The sequence below is a fragment of the Aquila chrysaetos genome, chromosome 21 (assembly GCF_900496995.4).
Source record: "Aquila chrysaetos chrysaetos chromosome 21, bAquChr1.4, whole genome shotgun sequence".
NCBI lineage: Eukaryota > Metazoa > Chordata > Aves > Accipitriformes > Accipitridae > Aquila > Aquila chrysaetos.
Genome location: NC_044024.1, coordinates 23444454 through 23472309, shown reverse-complemented (window position 1 = coordinate 23472309; position 27856 = coordinate 23444454). Strand labels below are relative to the sequence as shown.

General features: G+C 40.5%; 1 protein-coding gene across 2 annotated transcripts; it reads right to left on the bottom strand.

Moving 5' to 3' along the window:
• Window positions 1-12: 12 nt before the first annotated feature.
• LOC115333911 (SLAIN motif-containing protein-like) lies at window positions 13-26291 on the bottom strand. 2 transcript variants are annotated; one of them, XM_029997491.2, is made up of 9 exons: window positions 26162-26291; window positions 22644-23371; window positions 13167-13303; window positions 10367-10516; window positions 6152-6292; window positions 3841-4158; window positions 3496-3633; window positions 3019-3337; window positions 13-1173 (listed from the first exon to the last, which is right to left on the bottom strand). In XM_029997491.2, the coding sequence occupies exons 2-9, from the start codon at window positions 23351-23353 to the stop codon at window positions 1116-1118; spliced, it is 1971 nt and encodes a 656-aa protein (XP_029853351.1). In that variant the 5' UTR covers window positions 23354-23371; window positions 26162-26291; the 3' UTR covers window positions 13-1115. The 2 variants fall into 2 exon arrangements, with proteins under 2 accessions (XP_029853351.1, XP_029853352.1); XM_029997492.2 differs by lacking the exon at window positions 10367-10516.
• Window positions 26292-27856: the final 1565 nt, after the last annotated feature.

Sequence of the window (27856 nt, the reverse complement as noted above, 5' to 3'; positions counted from 1 at the left end):
CCAAAGTCAGGCTCACTGTTTGAATAAAGCAGATCTATTTCAGCACCATAACATTTTATTAAACTACACTATCAAAATCACATTGATGGCAGGGAGAACATTGCTATCAGTGCATATTTTCTGTACTAAGACTGTACTCATAGCATCCAGCACTTGCTGAGGAAAAGGACACTGAAACAGAATCCTTCATAGCCAAAGAGACAGTAGAAAACTCTTCTACAAAAATCAAGGCAGTTAGGGGCTAGCTGAAAGAGATCAAAGAGAAACACTTCAAGTCAAATCAGTTGGGGGGGTATTTTTAAAAAGTGTACTTTTAACCAGTGTTTGTTAACTTCCTCAGCTGAGATATAAAGATGCTGATAAACAGCAGTTTTTAAATAGCATCCCCTGTCTCTGCAACTGCCTGTTCACAAACCCACACAAATATTGTGTACTGCTCCTTCACTTGTGAACTGTGATGCACACACTTGAATACAACAGCTTGAAGTGTACTACAGTTATAAAAACCAGCTTCATCTTCTAGAACAAACAATAAAAAGTAGCAGAAATACATTCTATACAGAAGTAAAAAAAAACCAAACCCAAACAGCTGAGTTTCAGACAAATATTAGAGTACATCAGGGTGAATTTTAAAAGTCTTACTTCTAACACCTATATAGCTATTTCTAGTCTCCCCCTGCTATGCAACACACCATAGCAACAGCTCAAAGCTGCTTTCTGGCACAACAGGACAACCAGCAGCCTTTTTAAGCAAGCATCCTCAGGAGCAGGTCACATCAGAAGTTCTGTGTGACAAACCTTCCACAGGGCTGCAAGTAGAGGTTTATATGAAATAAGGCTATTTTCAGTCTTCATGTGAAGACTGGTATTTCAGTAACGTTTTAAACAGTGGAAACACAGTAAAACAGTTGTCTGTTCCACCACGAAGAGGTCAGGCTCTTGGCAGAATAGCAGAAGGTGAGGATAAGTCTGTGTTCAAGAAGAGAGGAACTATATACATCAGTCTGCAGTGAGATGGGTCTCTTGAGTTTCGTTTTCAAATAACGTTCTTGCGCCCAGCCAGCTGGGGGTCTGCTTCACAGCAGTGTTTGGCAGTGCATCAGCATTTTGGGTTGTCAGTAACACCCATCCTTCCAGGAATCATCCTCGGTGGTCTGCGCTGACTGAAGAAATCTGGTTTGAGACCCCAAAAAAAAAAAAAAAAAGTCACTAACAGCTCCAAGAAGCAAAGTCCCCAGCAATCTGTTGATGTACACAGGAATGCTTGTTTGAGGCTTTGGTTTACACTGGGCTTCTGCAACATCTGTCTTTTGACAATGTCAAAAAAAATCTGCCTGCCTTAGGTAAACTGCTGCAGTCACACATGTGCACAGCTTGCACATCCCCTACACCAGACAGTCAGCAGAACAGACACAGCAGCAGCAATTTCAGACAGTTCAGAGAAATTAAGTGACTATTACTGGGTATTTAGTGACATATATATCCTGCTCTGCTAAGTAGTTAATAGTGTTGTGGGTTTTTCCCATGACTGAGTCCAAGAGAAGTATTCTTCTCTGCACATATGACTTAAACACAGGAAAAATAATCAGATTGTATGTAGAGTACTACTACAAATTAAGAGTTTAAAAATTCCCTTTTGAGCATTTTTTTTTTTTTTAAAGTAAGTAGATACAGTTCAATTTATTGAAGGCTACAACGGGACATTAAAAAAAAAAAATCAACAAGTATTTCTTGCTTATTAGTCCAATACTGAATCGACTTTTAACTTCCCCTCAATCATAGAAGTTTACACTACAATTGTACTGCAAATAACTGTAAAAAATAGCTTGTGGCAATTTGGTAGTGGATTTACCACACACAAAAGCACAGCAGATGCCTTAAGACAATGGGATAAGAACACACTTTGCTAAAATGGCATAAAGCAGTCCATGCACGTAGTTACGAGCATCTTGGGGGCCTTGCTCTTTAAAGAGATTGAACATGTTCTAACTAAGCAGCCGTTGCTTTAGACTATCTACAAAGTTCAAATATCCACTGTCTAAATATTTAGGAAGCTAATCATAAAAGCTAGAAATAAATGTCAAAAAAAAAGTCAAAAACTCATTGCATCCTTCTGGATTAAGATGTGGCCCCTAAATCAGTTCAGACTTCTGCAGCAAGAACAAAAATTCTGGTTCTGGAAACCATTATATATGCTCTGCTTTCACCTTGTTATATGAAGTTACTATACTATAATGTACATAGAATCATGCTTAAGACAAGCCTTGTTAATTTGTCCTACTTTCAAACCCTTCTAAAAACTCCTTAGGCCTTGGACAATGCCCACCTTGAGTCCTAACGAAAGACTAAGGAAGAAGAAAAACCCACCGAACTTATTTTACCAGTAGCAAAGTTACAGAGGCACCAAAGTAGGTCATCTGGGAAGATTATTACATTAACAGTAAAGAGAGTTTATTAGTCATTTGGAAGACTTTTTCCCCTTCCCAAAACCAGATGTATGCACCAAATAAATATGTGCCCTAAAGTTCATTTCTTCTAGAAATAAGTTTGAGCCTATGCCTCTTCATTTTCCTGGATAATTAGCCTTGTTTAAAAAAAAAATGCACTTTTTTTTTTTTTTTTAAACAGATGGAATACTGGAATATTGAATGGTTTGGTCACAGATTACTTGGTAAAGAGGGGAATCTCACCCAGAAGCTGATGAGTCCCAGCCTGTCGGTTCACACATACGTTCACAGAATTTAATTTGAGTGGTACTGAAAGAAACTGCAACCCATTGCTTCTTAACTCGGGGCAAAGTACTCAACATCCATGAATCCTCCAGCTAAATACTACCCTTTCTTTAAGGGCTCCCCCACCACAACCCTACATCTAAAGCTCATCAGTAGCTCTGACCCAACACTATACCCATGTCACACTTTAAAACCGGGAGATGAACATAACTTTATAGAAAAGTGTTTCTAATTTGTGAAAGAGAGGCAGAATTCAAGTCTGTGAGGCTTGAAGTCTCACACTTACCTCTTGGATGGTGGTGTCGGCTTGCTCTTGGGCACCGAGATTCCTCCAACAGACGTGCGTGCTTTAATGGGTGAATTTTTTGCCACAGTGACCATATTGCTGCTTCTGGTAGTGCAACTGCTACTGGAAGAGCCTGTGCTAAGCGAAGATGCCTGTGGTTTTCGAACTCCGCTAACAGGACTTGTGTAACTGCAGGCTTTCACTGGCTGCCTGGGTGTTAACAGAGAGTTTGTGCATGACCCTGCTTTCATGGGTTGTCGCACTGTTAAGGGAGACTGCCCAGCACTGGAGGAATACCTGAGCTTACTGGGAGCCAGACCTAGAAGTGGAATAATGAAAGAATAACTCAGTTGGCAACAGTATTTTAAGAACACTTCAGGACACCAGGCCTTTTAAGAGCCTCGGGTTTAGTTGGGTCAGTTAAACAGAAAAAAGGAAATCAACTACAGCAGTGCATATAGAAGATGTTGCACAGACCTGCTGACCGTTGCTGAGTTCTTGGAATTCGACTGCTTGGCACCTGCAGATCTGACTCCAAGCTCCGACTGCTGCGTACAGACTCCAAAGCTCGAAGGCTTGTCCTGGCCAGGTTAGGCATGCTGTGGCGCATCTCCTCTGAAATCAAGAGCAAATTCTTTATTCGCTGCTTCTGGTAGTAATGGAGATGTATAATGGTTTAGACTATCTCTTGAAAAACATATGCACTTAGAAGTAGACAAGCGTGTAACTAATTCTTAGCTTCCGTTAAATAACAGCAGTTTTGAACTGTGTATGTCAAAATTATTTTCACTGACTCTTATCAAAAGCTCACAACTAGCTTACCTTCGCTGTTTGCATACTTGAGCCGGTCTTGCATGGGACTTTGCACAGATCTCCTTGGGGGACGGATACGGGAAGTAGATGACCTGCCATAATCTGCACTGGAAGAAGGGGACTGACATCGGGGTGAACTGAGTGGAGATGGTGAGTATCTGTGAGTGCTACGGTATGACAGGGAACAATCATAATCATCCTCATCCTCAAGGCTGTACGTGTCGAACTCCTGGTCACTGTAGGTACCTCTTCGCAGAGAGTGAAGGGAGGCACTGGAACTGCGACGTGATACAGAAGCAGAGCTAGAGGCACAATCCTGACGGAGGCCTGGAGATAGAGGGCAACACGGCTCAAAGTCATCATACTTTAAAATAGAAATTCCTTACCCAGTTGCAACACCATCTCAGAAGCAGTGCTTTTATCAGTGATTCATTTCACCTTGGAAGGAGAGTCAAGTTAATAACTCTCTTTACTGAAGACACAGCATATGGAATCTCTAAACTGGAACAGTGTCACCCACATCAGTACTGTTTAATTAGAGCAAAGAGTTAATATTCAAATTGACCTGAATTACTCCTTAGGTCACATACACAAGCAGCTGTGATTGTGGACTATATATTGCCATGCAAGCTCTGTTAGGTCAACTAGGTATAGAAGTCTAATTTACAGTATGAATTTTTTAGTTCAATTAGTTACGCACCCACCAGCAGTTCAACAGGTTGAAATAAAGATTTGAACTTCTGCCTCCAAGTGAAAAAATACATGCTTCTTATTGACATCTACAGTGCATCCGTCTGGTTTATTTACAGGTCCTCTCCCAACTTACGCCTTTATTTAAGTCTTCTTGCCTAACAAAATACAAGCAACTTCTGACCAAGAACTAATTTAGCAAACTGGTTGAAGGGGCTTTTGAGAAAGGCATCAGTTAAAGTTCTGAAGAACCCTCTTCTCAGTGCAGTCCCTTCATTGGACAGATAAAAAAAAAGCAAGCATTCCCCACTCTCCTCCCTTCACAATGGAAATACGAAAAGCTTCCACCATTCTGAGGATGAAGCACTTTTCATATTTCACTGGAAACTTTGTAATGTGATGGGATTTCCTCGACATTTTTTTGAAGTCATCACAAAGCGTAAAAAAAATATTCAAGTTTATAAAGAAAAAGGCCGTTATTTGCTTTATTTGCTTTAATAGAGCTTTTCCTTAGCTACAATAAAGTGATAACAAGATCTTATGTCTTTTGCTCTTTTTGATCTTATATTCCAATTCCTAGATCATAGTATTTTTTAAATTTATTAAAGGCACAGTACTAAAAGTAAGTAAATGTTCTCCAAAAGAAAAACAGAGAACTTCATTCTCTATTTCCTGTAAATCAAAGTTATGATTAATTTGCACAGACCAACAGATCCAACCACTTTTTTCCACCTTGATCTTCAATTAGGACCTCACCCAAATCACACTGAAGTCAACAGAAAGTTTACCAATGTTTTAATGGGAACTGGATCAGGGCCCTGAAATCCCCCCACACTGGGACACAGACATGTTTTATGCTTAAGTTAAATTTGCAGAGCTGTCTCTGAGCACTCTACCAGAGCAAAACTTCAATTGTAATTTCAGCTCTTTCACTTTTAGTACTCTTGAACTCTTAGTTTTACTCAACACAGCAGTGAAATAATACTTGCAGCTTCTGTGAAATAAACAATTTGTAAAATTCAGTCTTCTAGACAGCTTCTAATACGATTTCAGGCTGCAGTTAGGCAGCCAGCTCAGAACAACAAAAATTTACAAGCAAAAAATTTTGCTGGGTTATTTTTTTCAGCTGATCAGTTCCCCAAACCACTACACAGTGCAGTCACAGCTGCTTGTGTTTGCTTAAGTGAGGGGACAGTGACCAGATGGGCAACTGTGAGCTGCTGCTGTTTAAACAGTCACTATTATGAAACAGTTACTCATGAAACTTCACCTGTATTTCAGAGACAATCTGGGATGGAATATTTTTTGAGTATTAAAGGGCACTTACTTATTTAAAGTGGGGTTTTGGATAATACTTTCAAGACTATCATCTGCTTTACGATGTGTAATCTTGAGAAGGTTATACAACTGCTAACTTTAAGTGGCAGTTTGGGTCTGTAGATTTTTAAAGGAAGCCCCTTTAAAGCAAGCTTTTTAGATTTTTAAAGGAAGCAAAATCACAAACATTTCAAAAGATCTCTTAAATTCTTTTTTTGTTGGGGAAAGGAGGAAGAGAAGAACAGGCGGAATCCATCTACATTTCTCTACAATTCTAAAACTGTAACACCAAACGGAGATTGCTGTCACGTACTTTCTTCCTGAAGGCGTGCCATAACCTGGACATCAGTCAAGTCCTGCAGTTTATATCCCATGGAGATGGAGTCATCAGATGTACTCAGCTCACTGTCCACAGATGACTGAGAGCTCAGTGCAGAATGCATGCTCAAATAACCTTCAGGAGGAAAGAGGAGGGAGGAACAGAAAAAGGATTCAGACATCCACATACAAAACAAAAATGAGCAGCAGAGAACTTATTCTGGTAATAAAATCAGTGCAGTTGTGAAGTTGAGGTATGGTTGCTAGAAATAATTAAGAAGTTAGAAAGTACTTGAGAACACAATGCTCAGTATTTTAACCTGCAATTTTCAGGAGGCAGAGTCTTTGCACAGGGGAAAAAAAATTGTGGACTTCTGTCCAGAAGGTGGCAAAGGGATGCTTGGTAATTTTGAGCTTAGAAACATACTTTAAAAGATCAGTATTATTTCTGCCTATTTTGAGAAAGGGGCAACTATTGATCTAGATATTAAACTGCAAAGCTATACAAAGTGCTTGCTAGGGCACTGGTGAGCAGTCATAGGAGTAAAAGGATCTAAATGGCTTTCAGAGTACAGTACCTCAAAAATCACTCATGCAATCTGCTTATGCAAAGTAGAATTTACACTAGATTGCCTCCTCCCCACTCCTGAGGTTTATCCATTTTTTTTTCTTCCTCTCAACGTAAACCAAACTCTCTCTTAGAGGGAAGACCATAGCTTGTTCATACAGCAGGTCATAAAAAACAAACTGGAAGGATCTTTTCCACAAGGGAAGTTTTTCCATCAGTCAGGCATTAGGAAGAACAACAAATAACTTCCCTTTTGAAGAATAATAATAAAAATATCATCATATTAATTTAATCATCATTAAGTGGAAACTTTTACCTGTTAGTACTTTTTCTTAAGTCAGCAAGTCAGCATTTTCCATGGCATAAGAGTACTACCACTTGCTACTAAAATAGGGAGGTGAGAACAAGCCATGTAACTTTAGGGTTGTACTGATACTTGTCCTTCAAACGTGGGAGGCTTCTAAGTAGCCCTATGTGCAGAAATGTGGTATCACGAATGCCTTTGGTCTTCCTCAAATGCTACTTTTCCTGGCATCTGGGATGACTGTTACTGCAGGAAGACTAAGCATCACCTAGCAGTTAGCTTATCTCCATCTGCAGATGGCAGGCAGATGCAGGCAATGGCAGGAGAATCTTGCTACCTTTCCATCAACATTAATTTGGGGTCGGGGTAGTATCTTTGAGAGAAAGCACGCAACGCTGAGCGTACCTTCATCTTCTTTTCCCTTTTTATAACTACCTTACTGCTTTGTATTTAAAAAAAAAACCCAAAACAAAAACCCCAAAACACCTGCTAGAAAAATTTTTGGAAACACAGAAGGATTAGTAAATGTAAAACCTCTACACAGCAAATGTGCTTATCTATGCTACATGTTACAAAATACCGTAATATGCTCCTATCATAACTAACCCTCAAAGACAGACACATAAACCCACGTAACTTACAGAGCTATTTTAGGAGAGAGTACACCATAACCTTAAAGTGATTCAAGAGAAGGTTGCAATTCATACTATATAGATTTAGGCCCATCAAAAAAAAATAATTAAAAAAACCATGATCAGACAGAAGATCAGATAAAGCTAGTAGATATGCAAGAGCCTAAGAGCACTTAACATCACTTTCAGCTAGAGTAGGCTTAAGAAATACAAATCCTGCTCAAGCAGGGATTCGAGATCATCACTTCAATAAAAAGCAACAAGTTAGCTGCAACACACCAGCCGACAAAGCAAGAATGTCAACCTCCCAAAGCATCTACAGGATGTCATTCACCACTGACTTTTACTTTAGCTCACGCAGTTTTGCCTGCTGTGTTCTAAGTCTTGAAGGCAACGCACCTACTGAATAATTCTCAACAAAGATGCTAGAAATAAAACATTTTGTCTGTTCTCGGCAAAACATCTAAAAACCATTTCTGAGCAACCCTTTCAAACAATGGTTAATTCCAGTCAGGCAGACAAAAGCAGCAGGTTCCCAACGTTATTTCTTCAACCAGTTTTGAAGAGTAGTAACTGATGACATGGAAAACACATGTTTGAAGTCCAGGCGTAAAACAAAATTCTTACATGGACATTGAGCAAGCTGCTTTGTACCAGTAAGCCTCAAATTCCTCATGTGAAAAGGCATAAAGTTTTTGCATTTTCAAGATGCTTACATAATACAGTGGTAGAAGTGTGACCGTAGTCAAGGGGTGCGTCTGTGCATGTGTGTGTTACATAAATACACACTCCAAGTCAAGACACTCCAGTATTAAGACTGCACTGCCATATAACATATTCCTGTTTCCTTCCTTCTGGTGTCAGGAAAAGACATTGTAAGCAGTTGAAGTAAAGCCAACATGAGAGCAGGGATTGCACCTGTAGGATGTAGTATAATGAATAAGCACAGGTTTCCTGCTGTAACTAACACCTTCTCTAATACTAAAAGCTGTATTTTTACTACAGTTGCACCTTGAATACAGCGTTTTAAAAAGCAAAGTTCCCAATTCAATTGTGTGTGTTTCGTTTTGTTGTTGCGTTTCAAATTGCAGGTCTATTTAAAAAACAGTCAAGGAGGGAAAGAAAAACATTCACATTCTTTCATCAGTAAAAACTGTTGTGGCTTAACATTGCAAGATGAACTGATTACAGTTTTCATTACAGAGGCTTCAAAATATACCACATCTGGATTTTGTAAAAGGTTATTTTCGTTTAGTTTTTAAGGGAAGTTACTGTTAAACATTTTTCATTTGAATGGTAGGGAAGCTCTGTTTTTCTTAGAAATAAAATCAGATTTGAATAAATCAAGTCGACAGTGAACTTTAAACTCATGTTGGCACTTACACAAGTCCCAAGGGAAGAGCCACCAAACAGATGAAGTGAACTCTCATGTATAATCCGACATGGACAAAGCCTGTTCTATACCTGGCTTTTTATTTGGTACCCTTAACAACTTCAGCAGATTTGCAGAGTGAATGAAGAAGTCTAGAAGTTACAAAGACACTTTGGTTTTATACATCAGTAACTGCTTGTGTGTGAAAACGTGGTTAGACATCTAGATTGCCAACCAACCTCATATTAAAAACAAGAAATTGATTTAGAGATTTTTCCCTGCCGAATTCAGCTTGCAAAAATAACAGTCCTACATGTGTCCTTTTGTTTGCAAAATAGAGATAAATGTTAATTTCTGTTTACAGCAGAAAACCAGCAGATCTCAAAAGCATACCTGCAGCTGTGAAAACATTCATATGCAACCCTTTTTTTCTTAAAAGAAAAAAAAAAAAGGTTCATTTAACATCAAGTTTGAAGCCAGAAACTGTTAAACATGCTTTATGTTTTTAAACATGCAAATTCGGATATAGCAGTTTCCAAAAAAACCCAAACAAATCAAGGAAGACTCCTTTGATAATAAAACCAAGAGGCAAAGCATTTGTACTAGGAAACTGAGCATGAACTGCATCAAGGATAAACAAAGCTCCTGGAAGAGCCTACATGGACTCCTTAGGCAGCAAGCAGCTTAAATGTAAAGGCAGACTTAAGGCCAAGCCACTTAGGAGAAGCTTTATTATCATACCTACAAATATAGGCTTCCAACAAGAATTTTGTGTAAGTTGCCTCTAAGGTAGGAAATCTGTCTCCAAACACAATTAAGCCTGATAGAAAGCTTTTGTTATTTTGTGTTTAGCTGCCCACTCGGCCCATTTAAAGACTTATCCTGGAGACAACACCTTTTATCTTAAAGTACAAGGCTTCTTTCTGTTGCCTACATTAATATTTTCAAAAGAAACTTCACAAACTCTCAAGCCAGAAAACTGAATCCAAGTAACTTTATAAAGTTAACACCTACATATGATAACATTATTCAAGAGCAATATTTTCTATGCCCCAACAGCTGTTTTCTATTTTAAGTCACTTAAAATTAGTACAATTTATAAATATATAGGAAGTTATAGAAACAAACCCATGAAATAACTACATGACATTTAGAATGCAAGGAGGTTTTCTCCCACATAATAGATGAAACCTGGGTCAGTAAGCAGGCAAATTAAAAGGAGAAAACCCCACAGGTGGACTCACATTGCTTGACAACTTTTCCCTGTGTCCATTAGTAATACTCCTTGCATTTTAAACACTACAGGTTTGCACTGCTCTACTGACATGCCATACCTGAGCTGCCACAGGTTAGTAGTGCTTTGTTAGTCGATTTGAGATGCCCGGGAGAGTTTAGCGCATTGCTACAGGAGCCTGTCTCTGTATTCAAATTATGTGCGCTTGGTGATGCCAATGGACTGCAATACAGGTTTTTCCATCTACTGGCTAGAAGGAAAAATACAAAAAAGCCATAAAGGTTATAAAATTATTTTTAAAAACAAAGAGCATAAGATAAAGAAAGGCATCAGATCAAACAAGATTAAATATTGTAACAGATGTACTTCGAATAAGACGTCTTGATGGTGTCAGTTACAAGATGTAGGAAGCAAAGCAGCGCCTGTTCCCTTGCTCACTCTCCCCTTTAACTTGTTTTGTCACTCCTGAAGAATTCCAAGAATAACTACTGACAAACTGGGCTTTAAAGAAGCCATACATTTCTGAAAGTTTCAGTGCTGGTCTTCAAAGATGACTGTTTTCATAAATATCTGCCACTTCTATACCCCATCTTCATTTTAAGAAACCCCATTGAACTTTATGTTTACACATGTGTTACTTCCGAATTTTTAAGGATGGAATCAAAACAGCATTAAACCACAAAAGCTATGCCTTTAGATTAAAAGGAGAGCAAATTAATATAAAAACAACGATTCTGAAATATTTATTCAACACACAGACTCACACACGAGTTAGCAAAACAATCAAAAAGAAGACAGGTAGCAAAACTTAGTGCATCCATGCTTACTGAAGCTGAAAACAAGCAGCTACAACGCTACGGAAATGACTCGGTCTAGTTCTCTATATATTCAAGGGGCTGCTGAATTACCCAGTAAACCCTTACTGTTGAGAGAACAGTAGCTAAGAAAATAATGAAGATACACTATGTAGTTTTCTTTTTTATTTCCCCCACAAATATAAGGTCAGACTACTTTAGTTAGAAAACAGTGATAAAGTACAAGTAAAGCCTTATACATTTCAGACAGAAAGCAAAGAGTTAATCAAATGAATCTTCATTTGAATTTTTAAGCGCAGATGGTTTATAAAACTAAATTAAGTTTTTTCTCAAACTACATTAAATTATCTCAGATCAGGAATTTCAAGGCTAAACTCAAAATAAGCCTGACTACAAGCAGTGCCAAAACACTGTTAGTATGTAAACTTAAACAAAAAAACCCAAAACAAAACAGTGGCCTCTCAGACTTCAAATCACTGAGGTCAAATTACTGGTTAAACTGAAATCAAAATTATTGCATTCACATAGAAGACAAAACCAGCCAATGCAAAACCCAGGCAGACAATTTTTGCACCAAACTGGGGGTTGTATTTTCAGCAGTGAAGAACATCACTGAACTTCAAAACATTAATTCTCTCAGAAACGTCACTTTTTCAAACACTGCTCACCACAGCTTTTGTGTTTAGATGTTCACAAGTCAAACTAGACAGATGAGGCTGCAACACATCCTGCTCTGCAATGCTTTCCAGTGATGAGCTGTTAGAAGAAAATAACAAAACTAGCCATCCCTTCAGCTGCAGGATAAATCACAGCTGCCTATATAGGAAACCTACGATATAGAAAGCTATACACTACAGAAAAGGATTACTTCTTCACTTCAAACCCCTCAGCATCTTGGCTAGCAGCAATTCAGCCCAGGACTCGCACATTTTTACATACAAACCTGGAGTACATTTGAAAAGACAAAGGTAGGCTATCTACTAGATGGATTCCAGGTGATGTACTACAGGTATGCAGAAATAGAATAACCTCCTTGGTTTTGTGATGAAGTAAACTATGCATCTATTCTAACAGCTCTTACATCAGTGAAAGGCTACTATGGGATTGATCCTTCTGTGCTCTGAAAAAGGAAAAGAAAAAACACAAATCTACAACCCCAGAATACTGACTATGATGGTGGTGTGCAACTACTGAACAGAACGTAGTGCTTTCATTCCAGGCAGATGAAGTAAGGGATTTTCCCTCAGCGGTTAAGTAACACAGCTGAAAGCCACGATGAAGTGCTTTTAGGGGATGATAAAACTGGAAGAAAAACTAGGTTTCCAAGTGACACCATTTCTTCAAGTTACAGATTTTAATGTTTCATTATTGTAAGCTTTGAGCATCAACTGTTTTACCCAGGTAATAATACTAGCGGTAAGATACAGTAAGAATAATCACCATTAGAAACATGCAACAACACTAGAACTTTTTTATATAGAAAAAAGCTGCAATAATAATTTCATATGATTCTCTCCCCCACTCCCCAGCAGCACTTTTCTCCCTCTACATATTTTTACATTAAAGATGTTTGAATATTATCAACAACAACAACAAAAAAAAACCCCAAACCCAAACAACCAAGAGCCTGAAAACACTAAAATATATTTCAGCGTTTAGGCATACACTAATAGGCTCTGAACATACTGAAAAAACAGAAAGCAAGGTGGTCAATTTGGCAATTAATTTCAAATGCTTGTATTTACATCTTAAAAAATACAGAGGCAAAACATCACAGTTCAGTTTGTTTCGTCTATTACTTGTAATCAGCATAGTTTTCTTAATGTTTACAGAATGATCTCTTACCTTTATCACTTGATGCACTGTCAATGTAAACCAAAAGCAGGGAGGTTTTTATACAATAACAAACATGGCTGTACAAATATGCACCAAGAGCACACCATCTGAAGTGCTATCTCTGCAGATATTCTCCACTACAGCAACCGCAAACTTCATGTCTCCTTTGCTTTACTGTTTCTGAACAATGTAAAGTACACAAGTGGAAATAAGAGACACTTGAAGAAGCAATGCTTATAGTTTATGTACCTTGATCAAGTCTGTTAATAAGAGTTCGGCAGGCTGCTTCTGTCTCGGGACTGGGATTATCCAACACCTGTCGGCACCATTTTAAAGGTGAGTCCGTTTTCTGATCTGTAGTAGATTTTCTTGGGGACACGTAGAGCCTTTGCAACAATTGAAAGGAGACAGTAAAAAACGCTCATTAACTCAAAGCACACAGCCACCAAAGTAGCTTTTACTAAAGCATGCCTGATGGTAAGCAATAGAAAAGTCATCCAAACTAAAAACAGAGGGAAAAATTAAAGTTTAAATTGTATACTATGACTCAGAAACAAAATTTACTATCACAATAGTAAAAATTCACTTAAAGATGGCTTCACAGAGAAAGTACACAGCCTGCACAAGGAAAGGTTCAAGCTTGGGCTGTTGGAATACTACTAAAAGTTAAGTTGTTGGTATACTCAACATCACCTGTCACCACCCCCACCTCTTCGTCACCAGCAAACCAGCTACAGCCACACTTGATTTATGCTACTCCCAACAGCTGTCCTCACACTGATGTATACATAATATTTCACCTTCATCAGTGCAAAATCCAGTATTTGAGCATAAAATGATCATGAGGATGGTTTTAAGATTTCAAGGAATGTCTGCATGCACTTCAATTGCCTCCTACTCTCTCTTCCAGCAGCAACTTTTGACACTCCTGCAGCAAGATACATCAAGTCTTTCTGCTCCAGTTACTCATTCTCACACAGACATCTCATATTCAATTCATAAAATACTCCTTTCCACAACCAATCTAATATAAAACATCAGATATTTTAGTAATTATCCCATTAATTTCTGAAAACCCTTTGTGTTTAAAAGTTATAGGAACATACTATGGGACTCTCAGTTGTCGGGCGTCCTATCCATGAAAGCAATGTTTGGCCAAGATAAAATATACAAACAACTGGGATATTTAAATCATTGTGCTGGCATCAAAATGTCCATCTAACCTATCGCCCTGTCTCCTGTCCTGTATCCAGTTAAGGATAAGTACAGAAACAATCAATCCAAAAGCTGTACTGATGCAGAAAGCTGTCCCAGACTCCCACAACTTTGCAGTTGGGGCTATCAGATCAAACACCTCTGTATGCAACAGCTCTCAAAAGAGTATTTTTCAGTGAATCCATCTAATCCCTTTTTTGAATTCATACCTGCTTTTAGCACCCACAGCACCCTACTGCAACAAGTCCCACAATGCACAGACACACAGGGTGAAGAACCACCTGCGTTCACTTGCGGTGAAGCAGTTACCTGCTATTTACTCTTGATATTGTCTGGTTCTTGGGGGATGGGATACAGGTGGAAGGTAATTATTCTCTATTGCCTCTTGACATGCCACTGTCAATAATATTCCTGCCCCTGACCAGACCCATTTTATTCAGGGAGCAGAGATTCAGTCTCTTTAGTCATGTCTCATACAGAAGCTTTTTCATACCAAGCTTTACACAAAACCACATGCAAATAAAAAAATCCAAAACCTAATTTGCTATTGACAAAATAAATGCTGAGAAACATGAACACAAATATTCCTGAATGTGCAATGTTATCTTTTATGAAAGACCTCACAAGCGTATCTTCCTGCGTTTCTGCACGGGTAAATGAGCATTACAACCACTCGGATCCAATAAAACAGAGAAAGCAAAGTGCTCTTTCTCTGGATTTATTTTACAGTTCAGACCAAAAAAAGCAGCAATAAAACCATCAAACAAAAAAGAGGCCAACAGCCTCCTTAGGGCAGGTCATGCTGTTCTTCACGTATTTTAGGTTAAGGGAGAAAATCCTGCTCTACTTCAGGAAGTAGTTGTTCTACCCAGCTCCTTCCACACTGCTAATCATGTTTCTACCCAGGACTGTATCAGCTGAAAATGATAACACTTGTTTGATTGATAGAACCATTTCCACCTGGAGCAGAGCTACCTGCTTCGCAGGGTGTCGGAGTCCTCTGTAGTCTGCCAGCAGACTCTCATTTTTCAGCTGACAAGTCTATTGGCAGAAGATGGTCTCACTTAAAATTTCACTAACCTCAATTAAGTAAGCTAACTCAATTTTTCAGAGCACTGACAGGCAACTTATAAAAAAAGAGGAATTCTGGTTTGATTTCATCAGCGTCATGTTTACTATTTTCCTTTTTAAGCAGCTTTGGGGAAGGTTCAACATACTTAGCAAGCTCACTTCTCAAAATATGCTTGCATAGCTTATTCTTCTGGAGCACTACACACCATCAGCTGATAAACTAAAAACACCAGTCCCACAAATAGAAGTTAATATTTTTCTGGACATGACATAAAGAACCAAAAGTCACTTTTTACTAAAGGCTTCCCCCACCCAGTGTCATCCTCCATTAGCCACCGTGGCACAACCGCCGCAGCAACAGAGGCCAGGTTAATACAGTACCACACTTCTAGCTGAACTAAAACAGGCTTTCTTCTGAAAGAGGTTTTTGTGATAAACTAAACTCACTCTACTCTGCTTAAAAATATGCAGAATTTTATTTCTGGTAGTTCTATCCTCTAAGGCTGTTTGATTTGTCAGGTTAACTTAATCCAATAAGCATTGGAAAAAATGTACTCAGGCATTCCATTAAGCATGCATACGACCGCCAGTTTACGAGTCAGCCAAAGTCTTTTGAGTTTAACAAATACCTGATTACTGAACAAGCTTTACCTTGCATTTTGTTCCTACAACTCAGCAGTTTGGGTGTGAAGCATGTTCTGTTTAAAAAGCAAAAGGTTATGCTTTGAATATTTTCTTTTGTCAAACTGCAAATGACAATTAAGAAGTTATTTAGAGAGTTACAAGGCCTAATACAAAATTCAGAAAGTAAACATCTGGCCATATATTCTCAATTTGATGTATTGGGGTTTTGCTGCATAACATTAAATATGAATGAAATTTTCTTCAGCTTCTGTGAGGAAATCCTTAGATAAAGCATCTTTAGTTTCTGCTTACTAGTGTATGTGTTTCACTTTCCCATATGAAGTATTTTATGAAATGCACCTCTGGTAAGAGCCAAGTAGTTTTAGTCGTGCAGCAAGCACAACATGAGATTTTTTTCTTCCATTAAGAATGTAGGCACTCAAAAAATAAATTTGTGGGATTCTTTGCACTTTATTCTGACATCTTCTAGAGATACTATTTTTCTTTTGGGGTCAATGCCACAGGAGGATTTGTGGGACCTAATGGCCACTATTGTTTGATTTTGAAAATACTGCTTTAAATACCACCCCCCCCCCCAAGAATCTAGAAAATACTATGACAACTTTCTCAACTTGCACACTGCACTAAAAAAAAAAAAAAAAAGCATCTTCACAATGTACTAACACATCAGATCAATTAGAAGAGTGCAAGCCACTATTGCCTCAGAATTTAAGACCCTAATCATGCACAGTATTTGCACTAGTAAATCTATAGATCATAAGAAGAGAATTCAGGCTGCAGAAAGCTCTATAACTAGTACATTAGTAAATTAAACAAAGTAAAATGAACCTCAATTTTTAAGACACATGCTTGGTTTATTATACATCTTCTACAGCACTTGGCACCAGTAGCTACAGCGGTACCAAAAATAGCAGACATTATACTGATTTTCAAACCTTTGAGTTATATACATCAATGCAAGAAGGAGACCTGAGGTAGCTGAGTATGTTTAGAACAATTCAGGTTTATAAGATACACCTCCATAAAGTGCTAAGGCAGCAGCTAAATTCTTCTGTAAAGCGTGTATTTCAAACAGATTACACATTCATTTTCCTTTCCTTTATGTATCACACTTCAGAGAGTTGATGTTCAGATTTATTACTGTGCTTATGCTGTTCTAGTCTCAAATCTAAACACTATTGTTGAACAGAAATACCAATACTGACAGTACAGTGCTGTGGAAAGCAACGGTGAACCAATACTGCCCAGGTCTTGAAATGACAGAAACATAGAAAGAAAACATGAGAAAAATACTGTGGCAAATTCTCCATATAAAAACATTATAGTATTAGCCCAAGTGGAGGTGTGAACCTTTATCCCAAGAAACAGAAATGGGAAAGAGAGGAGAAAAAAAAAAAAAGTATACTGCAAAACGCAGAAGAGGCACCACTTTTTCATGTCTATCTAGCGACTAATCCTGCTGAACAAAATACCAAAGATCTAGTCGCTAAGTCACAGAAGCTCTAAACATCGCATTAGCTTAATCTCATGACACAGCCAATAGTCTGTAAGACGATCAAAAGGCACCTTGTGGGACAACTTAAGAGTCGTATTATACGTACACTGCATAAGGATGCTGAGCAGCATCTCTAGCAATCTTGCTGCAGCAACATAAAAAGGCTTTCCCCCTCCACTCTGGCAGCGCAAATGAGCACACCTCATTTTACAGAAAGCCATGAGCCAATTCCTCAAGCATTTCAGTAAGAACTCAGTCATTTTAAGCCTCCGCCATCAAAAGCAATTTAACCCAAAAGGTTGTATTTTGCACACAAGTGTCAGACAAGCAGGTAGATTTTTCCTTTCAGGTTACTCTACTCCGGCACTGGCAATTACTGGCAACAAAGACTGCCGATGGTAATGCTATCGTAACGCTGTGCAGAAGTGTTCTGAAGGAGCTCAATCTACCCAGAGATTGTGCACAGCGAGACAGACATTACACAGACCGTCGTAATGGCTAACTGCAGCTAGCACAAATGGGTAACGCACTATTCAAACAACCTAGACAATCAGGAAATGTTTTTGGTAAGTCATCTGTACATTATTTAATGCAAGAGAGCTAACCAATCCATTGTTAAAAATACCTCTAGAAGGTTTTCATCTGATGACCAGTCTGAGAAACTAAGACCTTGCAAGTTACTGTTTCTAAGTCATAAAGAGTCTTGTCGGCAAGGAAAGATCGCAGGCAAACTACTACACAGCCTGAGGAAATGTACAAATTGATGATATAGAGAATAGGGAGTTAAAGTTCTCCCCCAAATTAGAGACACAAGAGGACACATTTTTCATAATCCTGTATTGGTACAATACCCGAGTTTTGTGCAGAACCACATCCTTGTTTGGTGGAACTTCTCCAGAAAATTTGTTCCCATCTCTGATGGTACAACAAGCTAACAACAATGATATACTGCAGTACATTGAATTAAATGCTTTTAGACATTAATACAGAAGGCCACTGGACATGGGGCTAAGTCTGAAAACATACACTCCCAGGAAACTCCTAAATAGTAATTTGAGTAAACCATGCTCCTTCTTCCTACAAAGACTATTTCAAGGGCACCCTACTTGCTGTGTTGAACTCTTGTATTCACGCAGGAGACAACACAACACTAAGGTGAAGGCAGTACGACCTATTTTATGTCGAAAGACAGGCTTTTCGGAATGAAAACTGTGCAAGGCGTGGATGTAGCAGCAATGTAGGGATTCACCTGAGTGACATGGATTCCTTCTCCTCCTCACCCCACAAAAAACAGTACCACATTAGGCTGAGTAGACCTGTACATTCATGTACACACTCATCACATTCTACATATTCTTCTAAAAGGAACTCAGCAATTTAAAAGAAACTTAAACGAAAAGGTTCTGTTACATGGATTTGCTTGATTGTTATGGCATGTTTTGTTTTGGGTTGGTTGGTTTGTTTTAAAAAAAGCAGAACATACATAAAAGCTTATCCTGAAGCCCTGTGTAAAACCACTGGCAGTTTTGCCACTGGGATCAAGACCTTAAGCAACAGCAGTAACAATACTGGGGAGACACATCCAAGGGCCTATTTCCTTCCGTCAAGGAGAAAACCTAAAGTTGTTCAAGGTGAGGCATGGACAGAGAGTTTGGTACTCATTCCAACAAAGGAGATGGAGGCAGAAAGTCTAATCCAGCAAAAAGGAGAAAGAGTACTGAAAAACTTGAAGGCTTTTCATTTCTGCCATTTCTCTCTCTTTCATCCAATGACACATTAATAAGAATACTTTATAGTTCAGAGGGGCTTGGAATTTGAATCGTTTCATCATAATTCCAAGAGAAAATTCTCTCTCCCAAGTCTTACCAGGAAAAATAATTGGCAATTGGCAAAACACCAAACAAGTAGCATGGGAATGCGTAACAAAATGCTGAACACAAATCACTGCACAAAGAACAATAAACTAAACACATAGAAAACCACAACCTAATTCTTACATACAGGGGCTACCCAAGAATGACAAACACTAAGAAGACAAGCAAACTAACACTATTGCAAGCATATCTTGTTTGTTCCCTTCTGTACGGACAACAGCCTTTCTACAAACAGCTCAGGAGTTGACCTGCACTGAAGCGTAGCATAAGGGAGCAAATTGGTAACCAGTAATGAGAAAACAGCACTGAAGTCTAAGTTAAGCATCATGCTGAACTCAACAGCACAGAAAGCCGACTTTCGCTTGATTGGGTCTCAAGCATATTTACAATTTTGAACAGCTATTTGAGAAAGTGACCTAAGAAAGCAAGTCAAGGGACAGACACCAAAGAAGTACTGAGTTACAGCTACTGCAGGTGATGCAGTACCTCATGTTTCACAGGAGTTCAGTCATTGCAATGTTGTTTTTAAAAACAAAACCTGAGACCACGCAAATCTTGCTGAAACCAAGGGAAGCTGCACAGAAACATTTGCAAGCTTGATCCAAATAAAACCAATAATTTCAAAACAGCGCAGAAACTGAGACTCTATCTGCACCTGCAGAGAACAGTAACAAATCCTCTGACCCACTCCTTCATGCTTCCATTTTGGCCCTCCTAGGGCAATATTTTTTGCTGTTACCACTTCAGCTCAAGTGGCAAAAATCCACGCGGTAGACTTAACTAGAGGTTTCGAACCTACAAAGTAGTCATGGGGTGTAACTACAATACCACAAGAGAAATTACCCTGAAGTTTGGACCCGTTATTAAAACTAGCATAACATGAAGATGTAAGAACTAAAGTCTCTCTTTTTGAAAGCTCCCTGCTCCCCACCCCCTATTTTAAACACTTTCACACTTTAAAAGAGTACAAAATGAGTTCTTGGTATTCTTTAAGGTATAAAGCACCATCCCCTCTACTAGCTAATAATAAAGAAAAGGTCAGCAAACCAAAAGGACTGGGTGGTTAAAATTTATCAATTCAGCAGTGACAGGAAAAAACAAAGCCACTGTGAATTTCTCAGAAATTGCCAAAAATCCTAAGTATCAAAGTACACATGATATGTTCCAATATTAGCTAAAGTTTTTTTCCTAATGTATAATATTAAAAAAGGACTGCAAATATAACAACATAGCAAGCTATTTGCTTTAACTAATATACTGCTTAACACATTTAGGTATTACTTGCATCCAGGCAGTACAAAATTCCCCCAATCAGCAAAGCCAGCTTATTATAGTTGATCCTAAATCCATATAGCGTTAAGGGTGGTTTTGTTTTGATTTTTTGTTTGTTTGTTTTAAAGAAGCCCCCCCTCTCCTCCCCAACCACTGTTTTCTGGCTATTGCTGATAGGAATGCATGAATATCTGCACGGACAGTATGTGAGACATGCTTATGAAGAGAATTTAGGATATTTGGCAATAACCACTGCCATGCGCTATTGACTGTACATACATTACTTGTTCCCCACTTTCAGTTTAGCTGAAGAGTTCTGCAACAAGAAGCCATCATAAAAACGGCCTCTTGTTTTACTAGGTTTGTTTGACAAGAAGAAAACAAAACAGACAGAAACAATGCAACATGATTAAAGGTAATTTATAATAATAGAACTTGCACAAGAGCTCCACAATACCAATGTTATTTAAACTCCTTGGGGCACCTCTTTTTAATATGTTAGCCTAGATGAACCCAATTTGATGAGAAAACAGAGGTATCAAAAACATGAAGATCCTACAAGGTCTACTGAGAAGCGTACCTGGTAAAGAATGACCTTATTAGCCACCAACTCAAGGAAAGGTTAATAAACTGAGCCTCTGGGTGCAGAATCAATCCTGACTGCATTGGACAGTATTAACCAGCCGTGTAAATCTCAGACTCTGTCTGGTTTCTTTAGACAAGTCAATATAGTTTGAAGAATCTCTCATGTCACAGGCTATATAAGCATGAATATAAAACTAGCTGTTTTCATTAACACAAAAATAATGAAGCCTGCCTCCCAAACTCAACTTGTTAAATATATTCCTTTAACTCTCTCTCTCTTTTTTTTTTTTTTTTTAAAGAAATTTGCTCAAAATTGTGTTTAGGTATGCCAAAGAGTTTCAGCAATCAAGTTAGAACCAGTATTTGGGTTTTAAAAGAAATCTTGCAAAGAAAAAAAAAAAAATCATGACTGGCAGTAGAAATTAAAAGCACATGAGAAGTCACTTGTACCATCTGCAGCTGGGAGAGGTGTGTGAATGAACTTTCTGAATGCCCACAAAAAGAACACATAAGAAGAAACTAAATTTTGAAGAACACTTCTAACTTTATACATTCCTTTCCAAAACTAACAAACACTGAAAAATCAGTCTTCCTTCACTTGTCATCTCAAAAATGCCTTCCCCTGTTTTTAATAAGCTTGAATTTAGACTTGGGCTGACATAATTACGTTTTTCAGCTCCATTCCATTAACAAAGTTTACCTTCACTTATAACGGCTAATGAATTTTTAGAGTTTGAGATTTGTTTTGTATTCAGCAACCATTCTGCAACACTGTCTTCGCTGCTAGATTAATCTCCAGCTACACAATTTTGAAAAGCAATTTGCAGATCCCTGAGGCTATCCTACAAAGTCTTAACATTACAAATTCTAGGTAAAATCTCAAGTCACAGCTATCGCATGAGCTGGAATTAGCCTTGAACTTTAACTAGCTTTGGAAGGGCAAGGGAAATTAATCTACCGGTTTATAAAACAAGTTCTAAACAAGGCTGCTGGTGAAGTGGAGAGTCCTACAAAGTAAGGTCGGTTAAGGATTACATCATTGATCTGTTTCAGTTCATGCCTCTGAACAAAAGAAAACAGGTTAACTGCAAAGAAACAGTATTCAGGAAATGGAAATGATTTGTCTTCTTAGATACTAGCAAAAGCCACAAATTCCAGACAGTCTAAGGTCTCAGTTTGTGTTTTACAAAATTCTTACTTAAATACAGTGTTTGACAGTTATGTACAAAGTTTAAAAACTCCATTATTCATTCATCTGCATGCATTATACATGAATAAACTAACAGGGAAAGGAAGGTTTTCTGTGCTTGCTACAGCAGCATCAAGAAGAAAGGGGGAAAAAGAAGCTTTACAGTTAAACTGATTTTTTTTAAAAAAATGATTCTTTGGCACAATGGTCTTCAACATAAGAACAGCCAATAAAAGAGAACTGCATTCTTGCTGCTAAAAATCAAAGCACTGTATCAAAATCACTTTATACCCTTAAAAATTATTGCACACCTAAATACAGAAACTCCCAACCACAGCAGTGTTAAGTTCCATGTATTACTAAAGTTTTGAGATACATACCAGCTATCTTCTTCTTCATTGCAATTTTCAAGTTCTAACACTTTGACTTCATCCAGATCTGTGTTATTTGAATGACTTTCTAGATCTCCACATTTTTCACTGGGATTTTGTTCATTTATTTTAACTGAGGAATCAATACCTGTAATGACCATGTTTCCCATAAGCTCTGTGCTATTACTTGTATCCATATGTGAAGAACATCTAACGTTATTAGCGGTCTTCATGTCCACCTTACACATGCTGGAAGACAATTCCTCAGTGGCACTGTTGCAGCTATATTGCATTTGGGCATCTATGTCTTTTTTTAAGCAGTTGTTCTCTCCTTCCTCTTTTCTTATTTTGCTTAATTGATTGTTCAGATCTGCCATGATTTGCAATTCTTGCTTCTCTGTTATCACATTGATGCTGTTATTAATTTCCATCCCATTAAGACCAGAGTCATGGTTATCCACACCAGCATGGATCTCACTCTGCATGTTTGTCCCAAGCATGCTCCTGCTGCTCTTCGTTCGTGGGTGCTGATTCTCGATCTCCAGTCTCCTCACTAGCTCCCGCAGCTTTCTCACCTCCTCTAGCTCTGGGCCAACCTCCTCGGATGCCGGCTCCGTGTCGGGGCCCATGGCAGAGTTCTCCGTTGAGTCTCGTCCTAAGTCAGGCTCCAGAGCATGATCCTGCTGTATGACCGGGGCGCTTCCAGGCACTACCATCATCCAAAACGCACAGTTTCACTGCAAGACATGAAAAATGTATAAAAGCTCCACAAAGATGCATGATATTTTAAGCAAACCAGAATTAAACACCACAAATTCTGACTTTTATAAGCATAAACTAATTTCACTGGGGTACCACATGACTGAACTTAATCAAAACCTATTGAAAAAGAACAACTGAAATTAGTATGAAACATTTCAACAAACATAAACGACTCATTTTAAACAGCTAGGATGTGTAACTATTATGCTACAAATTAGACTGTATAAAAGGAAGCTGATTTAATCATGCACAATAGTTTAGTTTCCATCTGTTTACAAACAAAATACATGAGAAAAGCACTGGTTGAGCAAAGTCAGGAAACATAATTAGCAAGGTGCTGACGTCAGACAATGACAGCATTAAGAAAATGGTAAAAACATCCTTTGTTCATTACCAGGTTTATCCTGGAAAAGCAGAAAATACTTGAAAACATTTCTGTATCGAACTTATACCAAAGGCTAACGACAATGACTAATGACAGGAACTGCAGTTACTGTGGTACATGAAAATAAGCATGTCTTTACTGGCATATTTTCCTGTTACAACTGAAAAGAGAGAGGCAAGCTCTGTGATGCAAACACAGCAAAAAATAGGAAAAAAAAAAAAAAAGATAAATATATCACACCATAGATTACACATTCCAATAAGTTTCATAAAATGAACCTATCTCTCTGCTTTTCCTGTCTTAAGCGCTACTATTCATCCTGTGGTTGTGTTGACCAAGGAAGAGTGTGCAGAGCACCATCACTCAAGCAGCTTTAAACTGCACAGGTATTCAGGCTTCCCAAAAGCCCTAAAATAACGCTGGTGCACTTAACATACAGTTTTACAACACTTACAGAATAATAAGCACACACTGATTTTTCCCTACGCTAGTGATTTACATGAGTTTTCAGTTTCAATGCGTGTATTCATTTCTGAATTGACTCTTCATTGAAGCCCCTGATACGAGATAAATGTTCCACAGAGCAAGTAAAATGGATTCCCCTAAAAAAATTACAAATCCTTTCTGTTTTGCAGAAGGAGGGCAAATAGACTGACAGATGAGGGAGGTAGATGACACAGCCAATTCAAAGTTTAAAAGATTTGATGCAGGCACTATAACTGCATTTGAACCCTAATATTTTGTGGCTGTAGATGTTCTTCTCCCCCCGCTTTGCTGTCTGCAAATTTCTCCTGTTTTTAAGGCCTAACTGCCAGCTGGTAGAGGAAACCACAAAAATTAAATATCACACAAAGGACACAAAGCAAGCAAGGTTAAAAATACAGACACCCGCTCCATATACACCGTAGCATCTCCCTATTGCTTCGTTACTTGTAACAGCAGTAGCTGAGTATGTTTCCTAAAAAATATCGTTTTGGGCTTTTTTACTTGACAAGGTTTTTCTTTTATTTTGGTCCTCTACATGCAAGATGAACATTGTAGGCTTACGTTTGAATTAATAAAGAACACGAACAGCACTTACGAAGAGCTGTAAGTGAACAGAGCTGGCTGCTAGGCACTTTAAACATAGCTTTCAAAACCATACCTGTAAGAAGCATTGCTGAAATCATTTTGACATGGGGAAAAGAAATTTAATTTGTTAATTAAATTACCAAGCAATCCGATTCCTACTCATATGCCCACTTTGACAATCTCCTTGTGTGGATTCTTGCTCCTACGAAATCATCCAACCTCTCAGCAAGTAACGAAACTAGCATGATTTCCAAAGACATTTCAAAGCTATTGCTCAGTAACTCACTGAAGATGCACCAGCGGGGAGTTTAAGAGTTCCACTGTCAAAGCAAAACACAACGACCCAAGGGGGGGGGGGGGGGGGGGAGCAGTGAGATCTGTCACCCAAAAAATCAGTTCCTCTCCAAGGCTGAGGAGCAGCGAAAACTGCATTTTCATTCATGGGGGGGGGAACAAACAGATTAAAACCGTTTAAGCCTTTTCCCACGACCAGTAAGTCCAGAAACCACCCAAATAAAGCTGCAAGGATAGGGGAGGAAAAAAAGATTAATATAAATCTGCAAAACTTAATTTCATTGTATAATGGGCTGGGAAAAAAAGAAAAAAGAAAAAAAGAAAAAAAGAAGGAAGCCACATTTCAAGCCATTACTGTGCCGGAGACAATAATTTGGACTTTTTCAAAAAGACATCCGGGTTTTTAACGGCAGGTTAACGGGCTCTCCTCCCCACAGCGGACGAGATGCAGTGGGAGGCGGCGGGGGGAGCCGAACGAAGGCCGCCTGTGTGCCCCCCCACCTCCCGCCGGGGCTCCCAGGGCCCTTCCACCCGCCCGGCCGCCAGCTCCCCCCCCCCAGCCGCGGGCAGGCTGCAAACCGAAGCCGGCCCCGGCCACCCCCCCCCCCCACCGCGGAGGACCCCCCCCCCCATCGCCCGGCCGGGAGTCCCGGAGCGTGGACAGCTCCCGGTGCGCGGGCACGGACGGGGCCGGCCGCGCTGAGGGAGGAACCGGGGCGGGGGGGGGGGGGGGAAGGTGAGGGCGGGGAGAGGGTCGCCGCCGGTACCGGGTGCTGTGAGGGAGACCGGGGGCCGGGTGGGAGTGGACCGTGTTGGGGGGGGGGGGGGGGGGATGTCCTGCGTGAGGAGCGGGCCCGCGGCGGGCAGCGCCCGGGTGTGTGTGAGGGAACGGAGGGGCGAGACCCTGACGGGGCGCAGCGGGGGGGGGGGGGGGGGGGGGCTCGGGCGCGGCCAGTCCAACGCCGAGCCGAGGGCTCCGGCCACCCTCGACCCCTGCCTTCCCCTCACACGGTACCTGCCGTGGGTGGCGGGTCGGTCCGTCGGTCGGTCGGTGAGTGGGCGCCCGCTCCGCCGCCTCCTCCTTTCTACGGCGCCGTCTGGATCCTCGCTCGCTAAACGGCGGGAGGGAGTCGCCGCCGCCGCCGCCGCCGCCGCGCGCGCATTGAGGCCCCGCCCCCTCCTCCCCTCGCAACGCCCCTCCCTCCCCGCGCGCGCGCGCGCGCCCGTGTGGTGTGGTTGAAGGAAGGCGGGGCTGGGGATGGCGCGCGCCTCTGCGCATGCGCGGCGGGGAGCTGAGGCGGCGGCGGCGGCGGGTGGCGGGGAAGCGATGGCGGCCCCGGCTCTGTCAGGGTCGGAACCGCGGTTCTGCCGAGGTCTCCGCCATTTCAAGCCATCCGGGCCGCGGGTTGCCTTCCCCGCGGCTAAAGGGCTCATAAGCGTTGGACGCCGTCCGTCAGCGGGAGCTTACCCGCGGCTCCCTCCTCCGGCGGGGCTTCGCTACCGGCTGGCCGGCCCTCCGCAGCGGCGTGCGGGCACCGGGACGAGAGGCTGCCGGTGGGGCCGCGGTCTTGGGCTAGGACTTAGGAAGGCTTGGCCCTCTGGGGGAGAGCCCTGACTGGCAGGGGTGGGGGAGTGAGGGGGGGAAAGGGGTCTCTGCTTGCCCACACGGTCCAGAAGAGAAATAGCGGAGCGAAGATCATCCGGGATCTCCCAAAGCTGTGGTAAGCGGAACATCTCCTCAGGCCATGGTTTCAGCAGGCGGCAATAAAGACATCGTCGTTCTTCTCACATCCTCCTCCAAATTGTGTATGTTGGACCCAAATACACCCTCTGGCATCTTAGGATAAGCGTTAGGTGTTTTCTTGCAGTCATGAAGGACGAGGGCTACGAGCAGAATCTTGTTTTTTCTCCCGAGTTGGCCTGAACACCCGAGTCTAGCACGGACACTCGTGAAAGTTGTTCTGGGAAGGTTTAGTCCGTGCAGAAGATGGCAGGGCTGAAGGCAGAGTGCTCTGCACCACCACGCAGGGGCTGTAGCGCAGGGCCGGGTTTGCCTCCCTCCACCTCCGCTCCATCACTAGCATCACGTCTTCTAGCCTTTATATACATTTATGTGATTTCACATGAAATAATCGGGTCGAGGTTTGTCCCCACAAGCAGCTGGATCCCCCGTGAACTAAGATCTCTTTCGTGTCTGTGGAAAATATGTGACCTCATCCGTCACGTAGGAGAAATCTGTGTGTAGGTGACCCTTTCTCCACAAATACATGGGGATACCGGGAAACGGGAAGACTTACATCTTTAAATAATTCATTTCTTTTTTGTTCAGGAGGGTGGAGAAGGGAGGTGTAGGTCAGCAATTCTTCAAAGTTCCGGACAAAACAAATTAAAGCATATTATTTTTAGAATAGCTGCAGGTTCCTTTTGGGCGATACAGGTCTTTTTGGGGGGGAAAATGCCATCGAACCCTTTGTGACGATGCTACACACAGGTGTGAGCAGGATGGCAGTTCTTCTATGCCTGATCCTAGGAAACGTGTGAAGAAGGGACAGGCATGACCTCCCAGAACAGAACTCCAGCCCCCTGTCTGGACACAGGGGTGATTTTTCAGATTAGGGCCCACTAGCACACTTAAGATGGTGCGCTGTGGATCAAGGCTCCCTTTTCCCCAGGTAACAGCAGTTTTTTAGAGCAACCAGACTTAAACTGC